At 62.8% G+C, this 18,895-nt stretch overlaps 1 protein-coding gene across 5 annotated transcripts in view; it reads right to left on the bottom strand.

Moving 5' to 3' along the window:
* Positions 1–18,118, bottom strand: part of SBNO2 (strawberry notch homolog 2) — a 51,336-nt gene extending 33,218 nt beyond the window's left edge. For 4 of the 5 annotated variants that reach the window (XM_086699729.1, XM_086699731.1, XM_086699732.1 and 1 more), the window contains exons 1-2: positions 16,194–16,333; positions 3,371–3,562 (exon numbers count right to left, since the gene is read on the bottom strand). In XM_086699729.1, coding sequence (XP_086555855.1) covers positions 3,371–3,490 — 120 coding nt within the window. In that variant the 5' untranslated portion in view covers positions 3,491–3,562; positions 16,194–16,333. Of the gene's footprint in view, positions 1–3,370; positions 3,563–16,193; positions 16,334–17,949 lie in introns of those variants that run through there. The other variant, XM_086699730.1, reaches the window with a different exon arrangement.
* Between the last annotated feature and the right edge of the window lie 777 nt (positions 18,119–18,895).

Raw genomic sequence — 18,895 nt, 5'->3', positions numbered from 1 at the left:
CGTGAACGACAGCTGGCCCGGAACCAGCCCAGATGGCTGGGAGACCAGGCGCCCTTCTATGCATGGCGCCTGTGTCTGGGAGGGAGGAGCCGGCCCTGACTTCCCATCACTGTGCGTTTCCCCCCAACACCCCACCCCTGCAGGGCGGTCGGTGTCCACACGTCCAGCCGCAGAGAGCCAGAACTTAGGAAGGAGAGACGCACGCTCCGCGAAGGGGCTGGGCTGTAAGATGAGAGCAGCTCCAGCACGAAGGCTGGAGCAATCACGGAGGAATCGCCGTGGAAGCCTCCGGAAGGCTCCCCCTCCAGGGCACTCCCGGAACGCTTCCACAGCAGAGACCACACTCAGCCGCTTCAATGAACTGGCATAAACCATCCCAGGCGCACATGTGGCACCGTGGGCACACAGCAGGCAGGGCCGGCCTCAAGGCTTCAGGGGGCTCCCGGCCGTGGAGGGCCTTCATTTACCCAACCTTCTCTGCCGCACCCAGAACCCCAGGTCTTCTAGGACCTTGGGGCTTCAGCCAGGAAGCCGGAGGGTGGGAGGTCACTCCTCCCCCAGCTCAGGGGCACCACACAGCTGCCGATCAGAGCACACCTCGGTCTTTCCCACTTGAGGCCAGAAGGGTGGCCACACCTTTAGAGGGCAGGCCCCTGGGTCATGATTGGTCCAGAGAGGAGCCCCTGAACCCAGCCAGCCAATCAGAGGTTTCCTTGGGATTTTTCCACTTAAGGCCAGAGGTACGTCTTTGCCTTTAGAGGGCAGCCCCCTGGGACCTGATCGGTCCAGAGATGGATGCCTGACCCCTACCAGCCCATTCGAGCCTGCCTGGGGATTTCAGGTGGAGACAGAGAGGCTGGCCTCTCCTGGGGAGAGGCAGGCCCTGGGACATTAATCCAAGGCTGCCCAGGCCACCCGGAAGCTGACGTCAGAAGAGAACACTTTCACTAGGGCAGCAGATAAAGTAAGGCTGCCACATAAAATACAGGGTGTCCGGTGAAATTGGCATTTCTGATAAACGACAGACAATTTTTAGTGTAAACGTTGCATAGAACACACACGCTAAAATATCATTTGCGTTTATGTGAAACTCATGTTTCATTAAAGGTCTGTAGTTTCAGTTGCTAAATCTGGCCACCTCAATGACACTGGCAGTCCTGGGGTAGGTCTCCTTCTCCTGACGGTGGCTCAGCCCAGCCAGGACAGATGAAGGGGAGTGGCACAAAGTATCCTGACCACACCGACCACATACACGCTCAGCGTCAGCGGGAGCTGCACCCGGAGTGGCCCGGGTAGGGGACAGCCCTCACAGCTGGTAGCCCACCAGGGACAGGCTCAGTGTGCAGCCTGGGGAGGAGTGGCCCAGCCTCAGAAAGAGCCAGAGTCGGGCTCGGAGAGGCACATCCCTTGCAATGGGTCCCCACGGCAGCCCAGGCGTGCCCCGTCCTCCCCGTCGGCATACGGGCCACCATTGAGAGGGTGTGGCCCCAGCCCAGAATCTGTGACCCTACCCAGTGCTCCTTCCGACCCAGGAATTGATTCAGAAGGACACCCTCCTGCCCAATCCATGGGGACGGGGTGGGGGGGGGGGACACACAGTGCTATTTATAGCAGCAGAAAACTAGAATCACCCCAAAGGCCCAACAATAGGGAAATCATCAAGCAAGTTATGGGATGCCGACAAGAAGGAATCCTGCAGCGCTGTTAAGAATGACAAACGCACGCTCTGAGACTACAAAGTGGCGGAACATGGAGCCCGCACACTGACTGCCAGGGGCCAGATGGCACGTGGGGAACAGGAAGGCATCGCCATGACGACGCGGGCAGAAGTTCAGGGGGAGCAGGGGGACACGGAGGGTCAGGGGACATGTGGACACAGCTCCGACAGGAAAGGGAGAGAGAGGAGGCACACGGTGACGTCTGGGACCCTGGCCAGAGGCGCTGGACGTCAGCCGAGGCCTGGAAGTGTTACCTTCGGGGGTAACTTATTTCTGCCTTCCCCAGACTGATGGCTCACCTACACGACTTCTGTCCCGCGCCTCTTACGTGAGGGCACCACGTGGCACATCTGGACGGAGGCTGAATTCTGCTTTTCCGGCTTCCTCCTGATGGTTCTGGGCATCGGGCCCTGAGCTAGCCCGACCCCAGCGGCCCACTTCCCGGCTCCTCTCAAACCCAGGCTCGATCCTTGCTCTCCCTTGCCACCTGGCCCTCCTCCCGGCCCGAAACCAGCAGGCCCGAGGGGCAGGCGGCAGCTGACGCTTTCTTGAAGGAGGGACCCCGTGGCAGCCCCAGCCACGTGCACCCCTTGCCACTGTGTCCCGACACCCTTCTCCCTCCCTTCCCGGCAGCTCAAGTCTCTCTACTCAGAAACACCGTTTGCTTTTCTACAGGAGAAAGGACCCTGGTTTCGCCCCAGAAACCGGGCGCGGGGGAGCTCCAGGCCTAACTTGGTGCACAATTCTGAACCCTTCTCTCCACGGGGCCCTTTGCAGCTGCTGGAACCTGTGGTGCTTTTACTTGAGATACTCCACTAGCTGTCAGGACCTAGGAGCAACTGAGACGCCCTCCAGCAGGTAAACCGGTCCATAAACACGCAGTGGCCCGGCCCAGACGAGGGAATATTACTCGGCACTAAAAACGGGCCATCGAGCCGCACAGAGACACGGAGGAGCCTCAGACGCACAGCACTGGGTGACAGAAGCCAGGCTGAGGAGGCGACACACGGGGTGGTTCCAAGTCCAGGATGTTCTGGACAAGGCAGGACCACGGAGGCACGGCTGCCGGGGTGGGGGAGGGTGAATGGGGGGAGCACAGGAATTTCGGGGCCGTGGGTCTACTCCGGACGACACCGTGGTGGTGGGCAGGTGTCCGTGACATTCGTCCGAACCCACGGGGTGTGCCGCACCAGGAGTGACCTCGTGTCCGCTGTGGACCGTGGTTCGTCACGTTCGGTGCTGGCTCATCCGTTGTGATAACTCAGCAGGGTCACTAATGAAAAACGTTATCGATGGGGAAAGTGGGAGAGGTGGGAACTTTCTGTCCAATTTTTCTATAAACCCTAAACTGCTTAAGACACAAAGTCCGTTAAATTGAAAATAGGAAACCTTGGTAAAAAACTCCACATCACAGAGGCCCCAGCCCCTGTCCTGCAGGGAAGGCGGCAGCAGCCCAGGCCTGAGCGTCTCCCTGAGGGCCCGTCACGGCCTTGGCAAACAGACCTGACGGCAGGCGGGCACCCCGAGGCGTCCCCCTGCCGGGCCGGGGACTGGGACGTCTGCTCGAGGCCCTGGAAAGGGAAGCTGCGGCCGCACCCGCCCGCGAGGGCAGCGTCCCGCCCCGAGGCCGACCGCGGATGGCGGGGGCTCACCTGGACGCCGGACCCGCACAGCGGGGTCTGCAGCGGCGGCGGGCTGTACAGGATGCCGCCCGCTGGCGGGGGTTCGTGCTGAGGAAACTCGCCGTCCATGGCGGGCCCCACTGCCAGCATCGGGCGGCTCCACGACCCAGGCCGCCGAGGCGTCTATCTGGGCTTCTTGCTCCTGGGCGGCGGCATCATGACCTGGGGGGGAGAGACGGCACATCCCGAGGTCAACCTCTGAGGAGTCCCTGCGAGGCTGGCGCCGAGGGGGTGGGGTCAGCACGGCAGGCCCCTGATACGGGATGGTGTGAGCCGAGGCTCCCCCAATGTCACAGCGGTGACAGGCGCCCCTCTGGGTTCCTGGACTCTTCCCGGGGGCTGTGCTGGCGCAGGGAGGGGGCCCGGACCCCAGCTCAGCCTGAGCGTGCTAGCGTGCTCGAGCAACCCCTCGGCTGCCGGGACAGGAGCGCACGCGGCCCCCGTGCTCCAAGCGCACCAGGGGACCCTAGCTGCTGCCTGGCAGCCCCTCCTGGGGACGCTGCGCCTGGACCTCCGACCGCAGGTCCCACCCAGGCATCAAGCGCCACCAAGTGGGGCTCCTGGCCACAGAGGGGGGGGCCTGAGACAGAAAGAAGACCAGCCCCAGGGACAGATCTCCAGGACGGTGGCAGCCCTTCCAGTGAGGCTGGGCCACCCGACCGCTTTCCCTCCCTGCCCATCACGCGACCAGCTCAGGCCCTGGGGGGATGCTCCGGCCATCTGGGCCCCACGGCCAGTAGCGGAGACTCAGCCGATCCCGCGGGCCTGGCTCTGTGACCTGGCATGTCTGAGGCTGTGAGGCAAAGTCCAACTCAGCAAGCACCTCCAGGCTGGGGGCCAGTCTTGTCCCCCTGCAGCCAGAGCAGGTTCGCAGAAGGGGCTCTGGGGGAGTCAGGGCCAAGCTGAGCCAGGAAGTGGTAAGGACACGCAGCATCCCCACCGAGAATGTTCCTGTTCTCGAATGCAGGCAGACCCGGCCGGGAACATGCCTGCCATAGGAGCCGACCACAGATACACAGGATTTCCCACACGGTTTCCATCTGCCCCGTGGACTGTGGCCTAGGCTCCCCGGCCCTCCCCCCCACACCACTGCTCCTGGCTGAGCCCGGACCCTAGGCCGGCCCCTGTGCTCCTCAGTCAGGCAGTGGCTGAGGACATTAATCACCGAGGGGGGCAGGAAGGGGAGGCAGCTGCCACTCCCGGCCAAGCCCTGGATGAAGAAATCCTCGGGACTTCCAGTAATCGCTGTCCGCACACGGGCAGCTTATGCAATCCCTCAGGGGGTGGGGAGGGGTTGCCTTCACCCCAAGCTCCTGGCCAGAGAAGGGGCCCGCGGGGCCAAGCTCCAGCCGGCTCCAAGCCTTGGTGCTGCCCTGCTCGCCTCCACTGCTCTGGGCGAGCCCCGGGCTCACACCTGCCGGGAAGACAGCACTTCCCCCTGCCTCGGTGGCCCTGGCCTCCTCCGGCCTGTGCCCTCCAGGCTCCTGGCTGGGGACCTGGTGGGACACAGACCTGGAAGCCGGGAGTGTGAAGTCCTGAGGTCTCGCTCCACAAACAAACACACATCTACTCGGTGATTCGGGGTCTCAGCCCTTCCTTTTAAAGATTTTGGGCTCAGGCAGAGGTGGTCAAACCCAGCTCAGCCTTCTAACAACTGGATTATTATTTGACAACTCAGGGACACCTCAGCTCCTCTGAGCCCCGGTTTTGCTCAACAGGAGAACTGAGTTGTTTGGAGGTACATGGGCAAGGCTGGTCAGGCACTCAGCAGAGCCCAAGGCCCCAGCAATCCAGTGACCAGTTAGGTGACCATTGGTTTCACTGAGGCCCCAGGAAATCTCCTGGATTTGGGGGATACCCCTCGAGGGGGCTCTGCCCCCAGCACCTGGGACAGAAGGTGGGCAGGAATGACCTTAATTCAACAGAGGAAACATATAGCTGACCACAGGCATTGGCCAGCATCCCCTCAGCCCTGGGGTTCGACCACCCGCCCCTTCTCTGCAGCAGGTGCTTGAGATGTGTCCCCCACCCGAGGGCATCTGTTAAACCCTGTCCATACCCCACGTGTCCCGGAGTGAAGCTGAACCCCTCCCACAAACAGGTGCTTCCAGGCTCTGCAGCCACTGAGCCCTGGGCTGCCCCTTTAGAAAAGCACCATCCAGAGGCCACAGGCCAAGGAGCACGGTGGTGCTGTGGGCAGCTTCCCAGGAACCCGAGAAGAAACGAAAATACTTATCCACATAAAACCTATACACACACGTTCACAGCAGCGTGAGTCACGACGGTGCGAGGATGGCAGAACCCAATGTCCGTAAACCGGTGAGTGGATAAACACAATGTGCCCACCGCGCACGCGCACGCCCCTCAGGTGCATCTACCGCGCACGCGCATATCACTCAGCCCCGAGCAGGAGCGAGGCGCCCACCCCCGCCGCCCCGCGAACGGACCCTGAACGCATGACGCTCAGGGAGGAAACCCGACACCAGACGCCACACGGGGTGAGTCCACGTGTAGGAAACGTCCAGAACAGGCCCATCCACGGACAGGAGCGGGGCTCGTGGGGCCGGGGGAGGAGTGGGGGTGATGGCTGGGGGCGGGGTTCTGGAATTAGGTGACGGGGATGTTCGTACATTGTATAGTGGAAAACACTGAATTGTACGCGTTGAAAGACCCAGTTTTACACTACGAATTTCACACTGTGCCCACCACCACCCCGTGCCCCCAGAGGCCACCCTACAGCGCCCCCTTCCTCCAAACCCCCGGGGGCCGGTGGTACCGCTGCCGCACCTCCACAGCCTCAGGCTTCCTGTTCCCCCATCCCCCCAAAGCCCTGGGGCAGCCCCCAAACAGCCCTCCTTCTGTTCCCTCAGACTCCAGCTGTCCTGACCCCCCGATTTCTGGCCTCTGCTGACCTCCCCTACCTCCTGCCCTTTGAACCCTGCCCTAGGCCCCGGACCCCAGAGCACCAACGCGCTGCATGCCTGGGACTTTCCAGCTGCCCCAGGACCAGCCCCGTGGGTACCAGGTGGGGTCTTGGGGCACGAGGGGAGGTAACAAAGGCTGGCCCGCTGGGTCAGAGCTCAGCACCCGTGTGGTGGGCCCGGGGTGTATTTTTAGAACATCCCGTGACAGGTGAAGCGTGGGTGCTCACAGAGGCCTACGCTTCACAATCGTGGTTTGTGTTCAGACAATTTCCTTTTGAGATCAGGTTTTCGAATGAGTCATTGTGAAAGAAAAAGATCAAGGAATCAGTGGCCCAGACAGGACAACGGGGCAGCGCAGCATGGAGGGAGGCCAAGGCCTGGAAGAGCCCGTCTTTCTCATACGCCCGGGCCGGCAGGCACCTGCGGGCACCCAGCCTCTCTGCCAACCCCCTCAGCCCTGTGGGCCTGCCCCCCAGACGCTGTGAGCAGGCTGTCCCGACCCTGATGGCTGCCCAGACTGCCTGCCCGCTCCCACCTGTTACCTTGTCTGGACCCCGCCCTGGGAACTGTGTCTCTGGGCAGCAGGGACTGGCTGGCCTCCCACAGGGCACAAGATGGTGGCCTCTCTGGCCATCCTTCCACCTGGCTCTGAGTGAAGATCCAGGGATACCAGCAGGGGTCAGGTGGGGGAGGTAGGGTGGGGGGACGGGGGCCCAACAGAGGCTGGCCAGGGCTCTGTGAGGCTCGGCTCTCAGGGCAGAGGCCCTGGTAAAATCCAGAGGCCTGATGAGACCCCAACTTGGCCAACCAGGACTGTCTGGGGAGGGTCTGCCTGTGGACTCCACACCGAGCGACGGGTGGGGAGCCGCGGGTCAGAGCCGGACTGGGGCTGTCCCAGTGGGGGTGCCCAGGAAGGGACACGGGCAGGGGCATCCAGAGAACTCCTCTGCTCCCAGACAGAGGGGCCCAGCCAAGATGGGCCGTGCAGGTGTCAGCAGGAGGCAGGCAGCCGGGCAGGGTTCCACGTGGAGGAGAGACCCCACGGCCTGTGCTGGGGGCCCCAGTCCAGAGCAGAGATCCTACCTGGGCTTCAGGCATAGCTCAGCTCTCCCAGGCCCTCTGAGGGAGCGCACCCCCCAGATAGTGGCCTTCACGGGTACGCTGGGCCCAAGGACGAAAAGGAAGGGGAGGGAGGGGCTGGGGTCCCCAGGGAAGACGTTGTGGGGGCTCCTGCCTCCCTCATCTGCTGAGGCCAGAGTGGCAGGCAAACAGCAAAGGGGGCGGGGGCCGGACAGGGTGCCAGCAATGGGGCAGGAGAGGTGCGGGCCACGGCCATTCCCTAAATTCACATCCACTGGGAACCTGTGAACGGGGCCTCGCCTGGAAATAGGGTTTTAGTTGATGCAATCAGCAAAGATGGGGCCATACTGGGGTGGAGTGGGCCCTGCTGCAAAGACTGGTACCTTTATAAGAGGGAGATTCAAACACAGACGCAGAGGAGATGGCCATGTGACCTTGGGTCACAGCCCAGGCCCTGCCACACCTTGACCTCAGACCTCTGGGCTCCAGGACTGGAAGAGAATAAAGCTCCGTGGTTTAAGCGGCCCACTGTGTGGTCAGTTGGTAAGGCCACCCCAGGACACTCCGACCGGAGGGGAAAGCAAACCCCAGCTGGAGCCACCCCAACCCTCAGTCCGAGTCCTGTGACCCCGGGAGCACTGCCGACCAGGAGCTCTGGGCGAGGCTGGCGGCAAGCACGTGACCTCGGATTTCTAGAGTTCCCAGGAGGCATCCGGAACGCAACAGCTCTGAGATGCCGAAGACAGGGCAGGAGCCCTGGCGCCTGATGCCCAGGTCAGGCAGGGCAGGAAGGGGGAGCCCCTGCATCTGAGACAAGGACAAGGTGGGCTGGCCCAGAATCCCCATTTGAGAGCACAGCTGTCCAGGGGTTCAATTTCCAGTTCTGTTCTCAACGGGCCCCCAGAGGCCCACCCAGACCCCATTCCCCAGAGGCCACGTCTCAACTGACGGGGCTCCCGCGAATCTCCGGTCCTGCCGTCCTGCGGGGACGTGAGGCCCGGCGCCCCTGCACACCTTCGCCTGGGGGGCCGAGCTCTGGCTAGCACGGGCGGTGGCCACACCGGGCTGGACGGGGAGCCCGGATGCCCCGGCCCTGGCCTGCGTGGTCAGCACGCGGCTCGATGCGAGGCCGGGAAGTGGACAGCAAGTGCGGGGGGCTCCGGCAGGAGGGACACCACAGGCCCGTGACCCCAACCTGATGCCCAGGAGCGACAGCAGCACGCAGGGCCCCGCTCGCCACCTGGGGTCGGTGGGGGGGGGGCCAGGCGGGGGCGACAGACCCGGCCCGGCGGAGCACTCGGCATGTGTCAGTGTTCTCTCGCTCGCCCGGGCAAGGGCCAGCCAGGAGGGCGAGAAACTGCATCCGGGGAAGCGGGACCAACCCCAGATGGACGGGACGATACCCTGTGAGGCACAGAGAGCCTGGAGCTGAGCCCTGGGGGAGCCTCGGGGTTGCCTGCGGCTCTCCGTCCGCCTCTCCGGGCAGCACCTCTGCCGGCCGTGTGCCCACGGACCCCAGCCCGTGGGTCCAGGGTAGCCTGGCCAAGTCAGCAGCAGCGCCTGTGACGGCCCACGAAAGTCAGGGTGGAAGGACAGCCCCGCGGCGGGGCGGGCGCTTTATAAAGCAACCTGTGACAGACGCCGGGTTGACGGCAGCCCCGGGGAGGCCAGGGAGGGTGCTCTGCCAGCCCCACAGGCACAGCTTTGGGGGCACACAGCCCTGCGCAACCCATCCAAGGGCCCAGAGGGGAACGGGGACCGGAACAGGGAGCCTCCTCGGTCACGGCTGAGGACGCTGGAGTCTGGGTCTCGGGAGGGGCCCCCTGAGCCCGAGGGGGCTCACTTCCGGGTGTGGTCCAATGGTTTCCCACGGTGCTGCACCGACCCACCTGCCTACGGGCGGGGACCGCTGTTGCGCCGGCCAGCCCGCTCCCGCCACTGGAGCGCCGCCCCCAGCCGCCGCTTGAGGGTGCTAGGCCTTCAAACCTCTGTCCCCGACACCCACACCTCCTACAGGCGCTGAGCACCCCCCACGTGGCTTCTTCTGGGAAGTGCCTCTTCAGGTCTGCGCTTGCTCGCGGTTTTTGAGAGGCATCGCGCACACGGAGCTTGTGGTCTCCTCTGACACCCACGTCTTCTTCCCGCGAGCAGGTTTTAGGGCCCACCGGCCCGACGTCCCGGTCCCTTGACAGCGACGTGCCCCGCGCGGTCTGTCCGTGCGGAGGGTGGTCTGTCTGTCCCGGTGCTTGCTGTCACCCCTGCTAGCGTCGGGCTTGCTTCAGGCCGGCTGGCATGCCAGGTGTCTCCTGAGCCCCCAGGGAACCCTGAGCAGGACAGGGCTACCGCTGCCCACGCGGGGTCACGCCAGTCCCAGGTGTGCGGCCTGACCCGTCCACACCCTCCTCAGGCTCCCGCGGGCCAGCCTGGTGCAAGACCATCGCCAGGGACCTTCACCCAAACCCAAAGAGCAAATGGTGTCCCGCGAGAGGGGGAGGACTCCTCCGGGCTCGGGCCGGTCCCGGGGACGGCGGTGGCGCCACGCGGTCTCACACGCCCCGTCCCGAGCAAACGCCGGCACCGGGCCGTGCCCGCCTCTGGGAAGACGGCAGGGGCCCCCACAACGCAGCAGCAGGAACCCCAAACTCTGGGCGTCACAAGGCCCGGGCTTCGTGCTGGGTCCCTCTCGCGGGCAGACGCAGCGTCCACAGGACACAGGCCCGCGTCCCTGTCGCCGGCAGCAGCACATGGAAGCCTCCCTCAAGTTCGAGCCTCTCACTCCCCTTCAGCCTCCAGTGAGAAGGTTTTCTGCCTTTTTTGGGGGGGAGGGGCAGAGACAGAGGGAGAGAGAGAATCCCAAGCAGGCTCCACCGTCAGCACAGAGCCCAACACAAGGCTCAAACCCACGAACCGTGAGATCGTGGCCTGAGCCGAAGCCGAGAGTCGGGTGCTTAACCGAGTGAGCCAGCCAGGCGCCCCTAAAGGTGCTCTGCTTTTGAGGACCTCGGGAGAATGCTGGGTCCCTGGGGATTCCAGGGTCACCCCCACCTCAGGGGCCTCGAGGGACCTGGTCTCTGGGACCATTTCTGAGCCAACCATACAAGTCGAGTAGAGCATAGCTCATAACGGACCAGCGGGCAGCCAGGCTGGCCCAGTGTCCCCCATAATAACAGTTTGTGGAGAACAGAAGCCCCCCGCAACCCCTTCTCGGGGAAGCCTCCCGGGGAGTCCTCAGAGGAGCCGGGTGGGGGGGGCGGGGGACGGCTGGGACAGCGCAGCCTACACTATGCAGGAATGTGGCCCGGGCTTCCAGATGGGCTGGTTCTTTGAGAGACGCAGCAGACCTAGATTTGGGGGTGGCAGCCCCTGATTTCTCAAAGTTGGCAATCCAGCCTTCATGTCACATCTTCCTTATGTGGGGTGACTTCCTGCAGGTTCCCACAGTGCTGGGGGTGGGACCACCCAGTCCCCCTGTGACAATGCAGAACCCCTCTGCAAGGCTGTCCCTGATGGTCCCCAACACAGACCCGGGGGCTCATTCGCCCCTGTCCCTGGCGGTCCCCAAGACGGACCCGGGGGCTCATTCGCCCCTGTCCCTGACGGTCCCCGACACGGACCCGGGGGCTCATTCACTCTGAGCCCCACCCTCAGGTGGCGGAGCACCTACAGGGCCAGGCAGCTCCCACATGCCTGAACGATGCCAGGAGAGGCTCCGATGCCTTGGGCCACAAGTGCCAAGCTCGGAACCACCCTGGGACTAGGCGGGGGCGTGGGGGGGGGTGGCTACACCCCCACCTCACAGCTTTCAGGGCAAGTGGCCGAGGAGGACCTTCCAGAAACGCTGCTGAGCTCTGGCCCCGCGCAGACCATGCGCGAACCCAGACACAGATTCGGATGCCCACGGCACCCCAGCGGGAGGCAAGGGTTTGAGCAGGTCAACGGGTCCACCTTCCCACGTCCACACCTGCCGCTCACACGTGCAGCTGTCGGGGCTGGGGGGCGGGGGGAGCCTTTCCTGAACGTACCTTACGTACCATACCTTACAACGTACAGAGGAAGACGCCACTCTGAGGGCAGGGATTTCTGCCCCACCTGGTGAGTCAGTGCCATAAAGGTTTACTGCTCTCTGCAGACCCGCTCCCTTCCTCCCGCCGTCCCCATATCCTGTGTCAGCGGCCTCTGACCCTCTGGGTTGTGACCACAAGGAAATGCAGGTGACCTGCCTCCAGAGCGTGGCACGGGTCGCTTTTGAAATGCAGCAGACCTTCGAGCAAAGGAGACAGAGGCCAGTCCCAATGGGGAGTCTGGGTGTCTGCTCTCAGTGCCACCAGACCTGGTGACTCCCTTGCCATGGGGCTCTAGGGACAGGAGTCCCAGGGAAGGGCCAGCAGGTACCCGGTTCCACAGGGGCACCTGAGACGCACACAGACCACGAGCCCCCAGGGTCAGACTAAAGCCCAAATCTGCCATCACACAGCAGGGGCCAAACTCCTTCCCCCTCTCCCCCCCCCCCCCACAGGACAGGTGCTTTGTGGGCCTCCCTGGGCCATGTCCCCGCCCACCGTGCTGAGGACCACACAGCTGGAGGGCACCCCCTGCAGATGGCCCAGGAGGAGTTAGAGTCCACAGATGACTTTAGATGGGACCAACTCCCTGGGGTCACTACGCTCCCCACTGTCACCTGGCCTCCCGGCAGGGAGGTCCCCCGGGCAATCAGGGCCGTCGAAGGACAGCCAGGGCAGCGCAGTCCAGCACCCCTTCCCCTATCTCCTACAGGGCCCAGGCTTTATGGGGGAGCTCCCCCGGGGCCTCCCGCCCAAGGCACCCCTACACCAGAGGTCCAAACACCCCCAGGACTTCTTACGTGATGCACATTGCACACCACGTCCGTCTGCACGTCCCAGACGGCGCTGGGGTTCAGGGGCGGCTCCCACACTTCATACAGTGAGGAGATGTCTCTTCCCGTCTTCCTCGTGGGGCTGGAAGGGGCCCGCTCCCCGACACCCGCTCACCCCCAGGCCACAGCGCATGGGCATCTGACCAAGGACAGGCCTTGCTGTTTTGTTCTGTGAAGGCACAGTTCACAAACCATATACTTCACATATTTACAGTATACAATTCAGTGGTTTTCAGTACATTCACAGAGTTGTGCAACCATCACCTCTATCGAGTGCCAGAACATTCCATCAGCCAAAGGAAACCCTGTCCCCCTCACCCCCACCTCCTCCCCAGCCCCCGGCCCCTTCGAGGCCCTTCCTGTCCCTGGATGAGCCTGCTCTGGACGTTTTTTCACACACATGGACTCACACCCCGTGTGGCCTCTCGTGTCGGGTTCCCTCCCTGAGCGTCGCATGTTCAGGGTCCTTCCACGGGGCGATACATAAACAAATGACAAGCCTCATCTCTGCCTCCCCTCGGGGCCTGGCAAGACCGAGCAGCAGGTGACAGAGCCTGAGCATCAGAAATCACGGTCTCGGCCCTCGCCTGAGTCATCCGCCTGGCAGAAAGGGAAGCAGGGGACCTGCGGGCCAGCTGTCCCCAATGGCAAGAAGATGAAGGAAATTTGCACGGCAGGAGCGGGGGAAAGGGCCGCTCCAAGGGACCCCACTCAGGGGAGAGGGGACCCACACTCGCGAGGCACGTCACGGACACCAGGACTCGGGCCTGCACTTGGGCACGGGCAGAGCAGGGCGGACGGCAGGTGAGCAGGAGTAAGGCCAGGCCTGGGATGGTCCGGGTGACTGTGCCTTCTGGTTGCCCCGGGAGGCCTGCTACACCCTGGCTGTGACACTCCAAGCCTGCCCCTAACAAATCCCACGACCGTGACGCACGCTGTCTCGTGTACATACAAAACACACACGCGTGCAGGCAAACGCACGCAGCACTGAGAGCACACTCACGTGGGCACATGTACACAACTGGGCACGCAGGAGAGGCACGCACGGGTCACAGGACACATGCTGCACACACTCCCAGCACCCTCACAGGTGGGCGCGCACACGCACACACGTGCACACCCTGGACCATGCCCGTGCACACGCCACACCCAACACACACGTGCACACCCTGGACGCTGCTGGCACCTTGGAGGGTGCCCCCCACTCTGCACATCAGCCTCACAGTGTTTGTACTTGAGGTTACGTTACCCACCAGCAGAGGAACAAGCAGGTCCCCCCACCCCCACCCGCGGCCATAAAGGCCTGTTACCCAGAGGAGGCCATCCTGGGAGGGAGGTGGCCTCTGGGGACTGGACACAGTTGCCTCTTTATTCCCGGCCGAACTCACCCGGTCAGCGTTTCCGGCCTGGCCCCTGCTGAGGGGCCTCAGGGACTTTGCTAGAACTGAGCTGGGCCAGCCTCAGCTGGTCTCGCCCCAGTGGGGGCCAGGCCTGCGGGGTCCGGGAATCCAGCCTCGGTGTCCCCCCAGATCAGGGCAGTGACTGGCCCAAGGTCACGCGGCTGGAGAACACTGGCCCTGGGCTGCTGCCTGCACACTTGTGGCTGGCCCCACCCCACTCAGTCTCCAAGGGACTTAGCTCCCTGCTGCACTCAGTCCCACAGGCTCTCCTGGAAATCTGGTCCCCCCACCCGTCTTCTAAGACACGCGTGCGTACACACACACACACACACACACACACACACACACACACACACACCAGGCAGATGCTGGCTCCAGGCAGGTGTGAATAGGTGTCTGCTCAGATACTCCGAGCTAATCAAAAGCGCCCTCCCCCGTCTGAAATCACAGAACGCCTTCCCCTCGGTCCCCACAGCGGCTTGTCCCTGGGCGGGCGGTCTTGCATCTGCCAGGCTGCTTGGGGGCCTTCTGCATACCTGCCGGCATCTTCCCGACCAGGTGGGACCCTGGGGCCATTCACCTATCCTGCCTTCTCTGGCCCACCCACCCAGTGGCCCAGACTTCATATTCAGCATTCTCTATGAAGCCTCTGGAAATGGATGTCCTAAGAGGACCGTGGCCCTAAGCACACAGCTCTGGGCTGCACTCACCCAACTCTGGGGCCTCCCCTGGGAAAATCCAGGGTGTTTGGGAAGAAAGAACACAGACAGGCTGGCCAGTGGGCCCTGGTCTCAGCGTCCAAGAAAGGAGCACCCAGCGGCTGTGCTCACAAGGGTCCACGACTGCACAGCGCCCCCCACAGCCAGGCAGGGAGGGAAAAGAGAGGCGCAGGGTCAGGTCCAGCCCTGGAGGAAGGGCCAGGCCTCACATCCCAACCCAGACTGGCCTCAGACAGTCTCTGGAGTACGGTGCCTTTGACAGGTGGCCATCTGTCCTCCCTGCTGGGTCTGCAGTCCCCGGGGCCCGAGCCCCATCTTCCTTCAGCCTTTCCTAAGCGTCTACGGGGAAGATCCAAACATCCGCCGAGCCCGGCGGCAGGTAAGTAGGCTCCCAGCTGAAGCCTGTCCTACACCAGCCCCCCTAGCCATGCCATGAAACACTCACCACCCCCCAAACTGCCAGATGAAGCTTCGCCTTGGTCGGCTTCCAGGCCAGGCACCCTCCCGTGTGGGGTGCAAACACATGGCGCCAAGCTAGCGCGGCCAGGCAGCGGCCAGGCAGGAAAGTCCTTCAGGGTAGGCAGGACCGACGTCCGTGCTGGGAAGCAGAAGCCAGGGATGCCCCAGACACACGTCTTACAGACTCAGCTTTTCTTCCCCTTCAGACCATTAACCACATTATTCAGGGAGCCGCCGCCTCCCAGGAGCTCCTCCGTGGCTGTCCACACCCCTACTCCCTGACTCTGGGTCCCCCAGCCTCCTGCTCCAGAGACCTGGGTGCTGGGGAGCAGCCCGGCACGGGCAGGACCCACCGCGGGCGTCCCCTTTCGCACCCGCCCACCTCCAGCTCTCTGCCCACCTCCTCCCGTCCTCCTGTCCTTGGAGGCCAGGTTCCGATGCCAGCAGAGGCAAGACTCCCACCCAACACTCTGGGCGCCGCCAGCCGACCCCAGGAAGGCCCCCATCCCAAGGCCGTGGGCAACACGAGTGTCTGGACAGAGCTGCTAGGAAAGCAGGAGAGGGCAGCAAGCGCCAAGGAGCCCGGGGTCAGGGGTCACCAACATAGGAGAGGTCAGGAGGCACCCAGGGAGGAAGGGGCTGGGGTCGCGGAGACCGGGGTGGGGGGGGGGGGTCACAAAAAGGGGCAGTCAGGGAATGACGGAGAAGCGGTTGTGAAGGGGGTGGTCACACAGTGCTGGAGGGTCGCCGAGAAGTGCAGGGTCAAAGGTCACCGAAGAAGTAAAGTTTGGGGATCACTAAAGAGCGCGGGATGGGGGTCCCGGTAGGGAGGGGTAAGGGAATCACCAACGAGTGGGGACGGGGGTACCGAAGAGGGAGGGAAGTAAAGGCTGGTGTGTCGCCGCGGAGGATGGGGTCAAGGTTCACGCGGAGGCGGGTCGGGAAGGGGGGTCACACAGCAGCACAGGGTCGGGGGGGTCGCGGAGCAGGGCGACTTCAGGGCTCACAGCTGAGCGCGCACGGGGCTTACGGCGGAGGGCGGGGTCGGGGGGTCGCTTAGGAGGGCGGGGTCAGGGCTCGCGGCAGAGGGCGGGGTCGGGGGGGGTCGCCGAGGAGGGCGGGGACAGGCCGCCGCGCTCCCTCCGCCCGCGGCCCGGGAACCCCGGGAACCCCGGAACCCCCGGCCCAGGACGCAGGCGGCCGCGGGGCAGGGGGGGGAGGGGGGGAAAGGCCGGGGCCCGAGCGGGCCGGGGAGCGCGGCTCGGGCTGGGCGGGGTCGGCGGAGTCGGAGCGAGGGTCGGGCCAGACGCGCCTCACCTCCGTCCTGGGTCCGGCCGGGCGCGGAGCCCGCGGCGCCGCCGTCTCTCCGAGCTTCGCCTCAGCCGCGCTCACTTCCGGGTTTCGGGCGCCATCTTGGGGGCCCCGCTCACTTCCGGTCATGCCGCGGGGCGGAGCCTCTAGTGGGCGGGTGAGTGGGCGTGGTCGTGGGCGGGGCCCCCAGGGAGCCCTGCAGGGTTAGGACTCAGTGGGCCACGGGTTCCAATCCCACCCTCTCCTGTTTATGTTGGGACCCCGGCTCCTGGCTTACTCGCGAGCCTCAGTTTCCTCCTATGCAAACATGGAGATCAAATTGAATCACTCCCACCTCCGGGCCCTTTCCGTCCCTGCACTCTCACACCTGAGCTTTAAGCCACTGGAGCTCTCATATAACCCGGATGTTAGCTCTAAAGCCCCCTCCTCAGATACTCCCTAAAAACCATCTGACACGGGCCCTACCGCCACCCAGTCCTGCGCTCTCTCTTAATTGCCTGCCCACCAATAGTTGTCTGCCCATTAGTCTGTCTCCACCCCAGGAGGAGTCTTGGGACCTAGCGGAAGCCCCAGCGTGGAGCCCAGTACGTGGTGGGGTCTGACAGTCCCAAGAGAGAGGCCCTGGGATCTGGGTTGCTCCCCAGCTGGCTCCCTCCCCGTTAGGGCTCCCAGGGGCCTGATGCAAACGAGGCCAGATTTGCTGCACTGCCAGGAAGAGGGTGGGACTTTGGCACAGACTGTAGATTTCCTGTGACTTGAACCCACTGGACCCACTGTGGGCTGGGCCAGGCGGGTTCAGGCAGATCCAGTCTGGGAGGCACCACCCCTTCCCTAGCTGGGTTGTCAGTAATGAAAGCCCCACCTCGCCACCAGCCAGAGGCCTCCTGTGCCCATTCCAGCCCCCTGAAATTAGAGGTTACCTCCCCGTGTGCTTGTTTACTTATTAAGTAAACCCTTACGGATTCCAGTCTCTGCCTGGTCTCGAGCTGAACAAAGCTGGGGCTCCAGAGGACTCAGTTCCCAGGCCTGCCCTCAGGAAGCTCCCAATCTAGGGGGAATGGAGGCTGGACCAGACACTCCCATCTGCAAGACTGGGCCTGGGGCCCAGGGAGGGCTGAAGTCTCTGCCTAACACATTATGGAGGAAGGGGTATTGAAGCTGGGGCTTTGAAGTTCAAGTAGGAGGCTGCCAGATAGACAAGAGTAGGAAGGGCAGTCCAGGCAAATGAAAGCTGTTCACAGACTTGTCAGGGTCTGTTTAAAACCCGTTTGACCTACAAAAATCCAGGTCAGAGACCGCCTGTAGCCAGGCCTACAAGGAAGCAGGGGAAACTGAGGTCGAGAGAGGAGAAATGATTTATTCAGAGTGAGCTTTGCTTCGGTATGTGTAGTTTTTGGCGATTTGGGTTGTAGCCTTGACTTTGAAGCTATTTTTTCATAGCTAATGAAAATAAGTCCTATTGAGCAACAGACAGTTAAAATTCAAAAGCACAAATAAGCTGACATGAGGGGATAGATGGCTTCCGGTTGTGTTTTCCCATTTCCTCCCACACAGGGCCAGCCACATAATCTGTCGAGCCCAGTGAGAAATGAAGACAGAGGGCCCCCCGTTCAAATAGTGAGGATTTCAATATGGCGTCAGCAGAGCATTAAACGGAGTACGGGTCCCCCTGAACACGGAGCCCGGGCAAAGCCCTGAGTCACACGCCCGCAGAGCCGGCCCTGTTCCCACCATGACCTTCCGAGGTCAGGACCGCTATTACCTGTGTGTTGCTGGCGGGTAAACGGCAGCGCAGAACCGTCCAGTAGCCGGCGCAGGGTCACGGAGCGCAGGGAGGCATGGACTTGACCTCTGCCACGTCCACCTCGGGAAACCACAAGGTTTCTATGGGTAATTTTGCCTGAAATGGGGGCAGTTTGCCCAGGCCGGGGTGGGTCCAGCCATCTCAGCATGGAGTAATCTGCCAAGTCTGGGGATGTCTAGGGAATTAGTCAGATTTGGGGATTTCCAGGGAATTGCAAGAGGCAGCCCGGGACAGCGGAAGGCACACGGCTCTGCAGGGCAGCGGCTTTGCCGGTGTGCTGTGTGACCCTCGGAAAGTTACTCAATCTCTCTGTGCCTCCATTTCCCCACCTGCAAATTTGGGGTGGGTACCTTCTAGGTTATTAAGATAGCAAAATGAACAGTTTCTTGTGTTTGGGTATTAGGAATGTTTCCAGATGGACTTCTGGATCTTTCCTCACAAAAGTCCACAGAGCCACCTAAGTGAGCGTTCTATGAGATAATAATGATGATGAAGCCTGAGGTTGGAGGTCTGGAGAGGAGGGATTTTTTTTTTTTTTTTTTAATGGTGATAAAAGGCTGGGATGGGGGCCCTGGGCAGCCCCAGCTTTTATGGCTCAGGCTGCAGAAGTTGTCACGCTCAGAGGCTCAGAGGGTGGGAACACGCCCAGCTCTCCTCAGATGTGCCCAAGGTCCCCTCCTCCAGTGGGGAAAAGGCTCACAGAAGACCAGAGGTCTGTCCGGTGAGGGTCTGTTTTTGGTCCAAGAGCCTTCCCCAAGCCCTCCCCCTGTCCCAGTCCCATGCAGGGACCCCCTAAATATCCCCCCAGACATTTCAACCAGCCTTGAGGAAGTAGGCCACCATATAAAATACAGAACACTCAGTTAAATTTGAATTCCACGTACGTGAAGAAGAATTGCTCATG

Source organism: Puma concolor, chromosome A2 (genome assembly GCF_028749965.1).
Source record: "Puma concolor isolate L17-30 chromosome A2, mPumCon1.1.hap2, whole genome shotgun sequence".
Lineage (NCBI taxonomy): Eukaryota > Metazoa > Chordata > Mammalia > Carnivora > Felidae > Puma > Puma concolor.
This window is presented reverse-complemented; position numbering and strand designations above follow the sequence as displayed.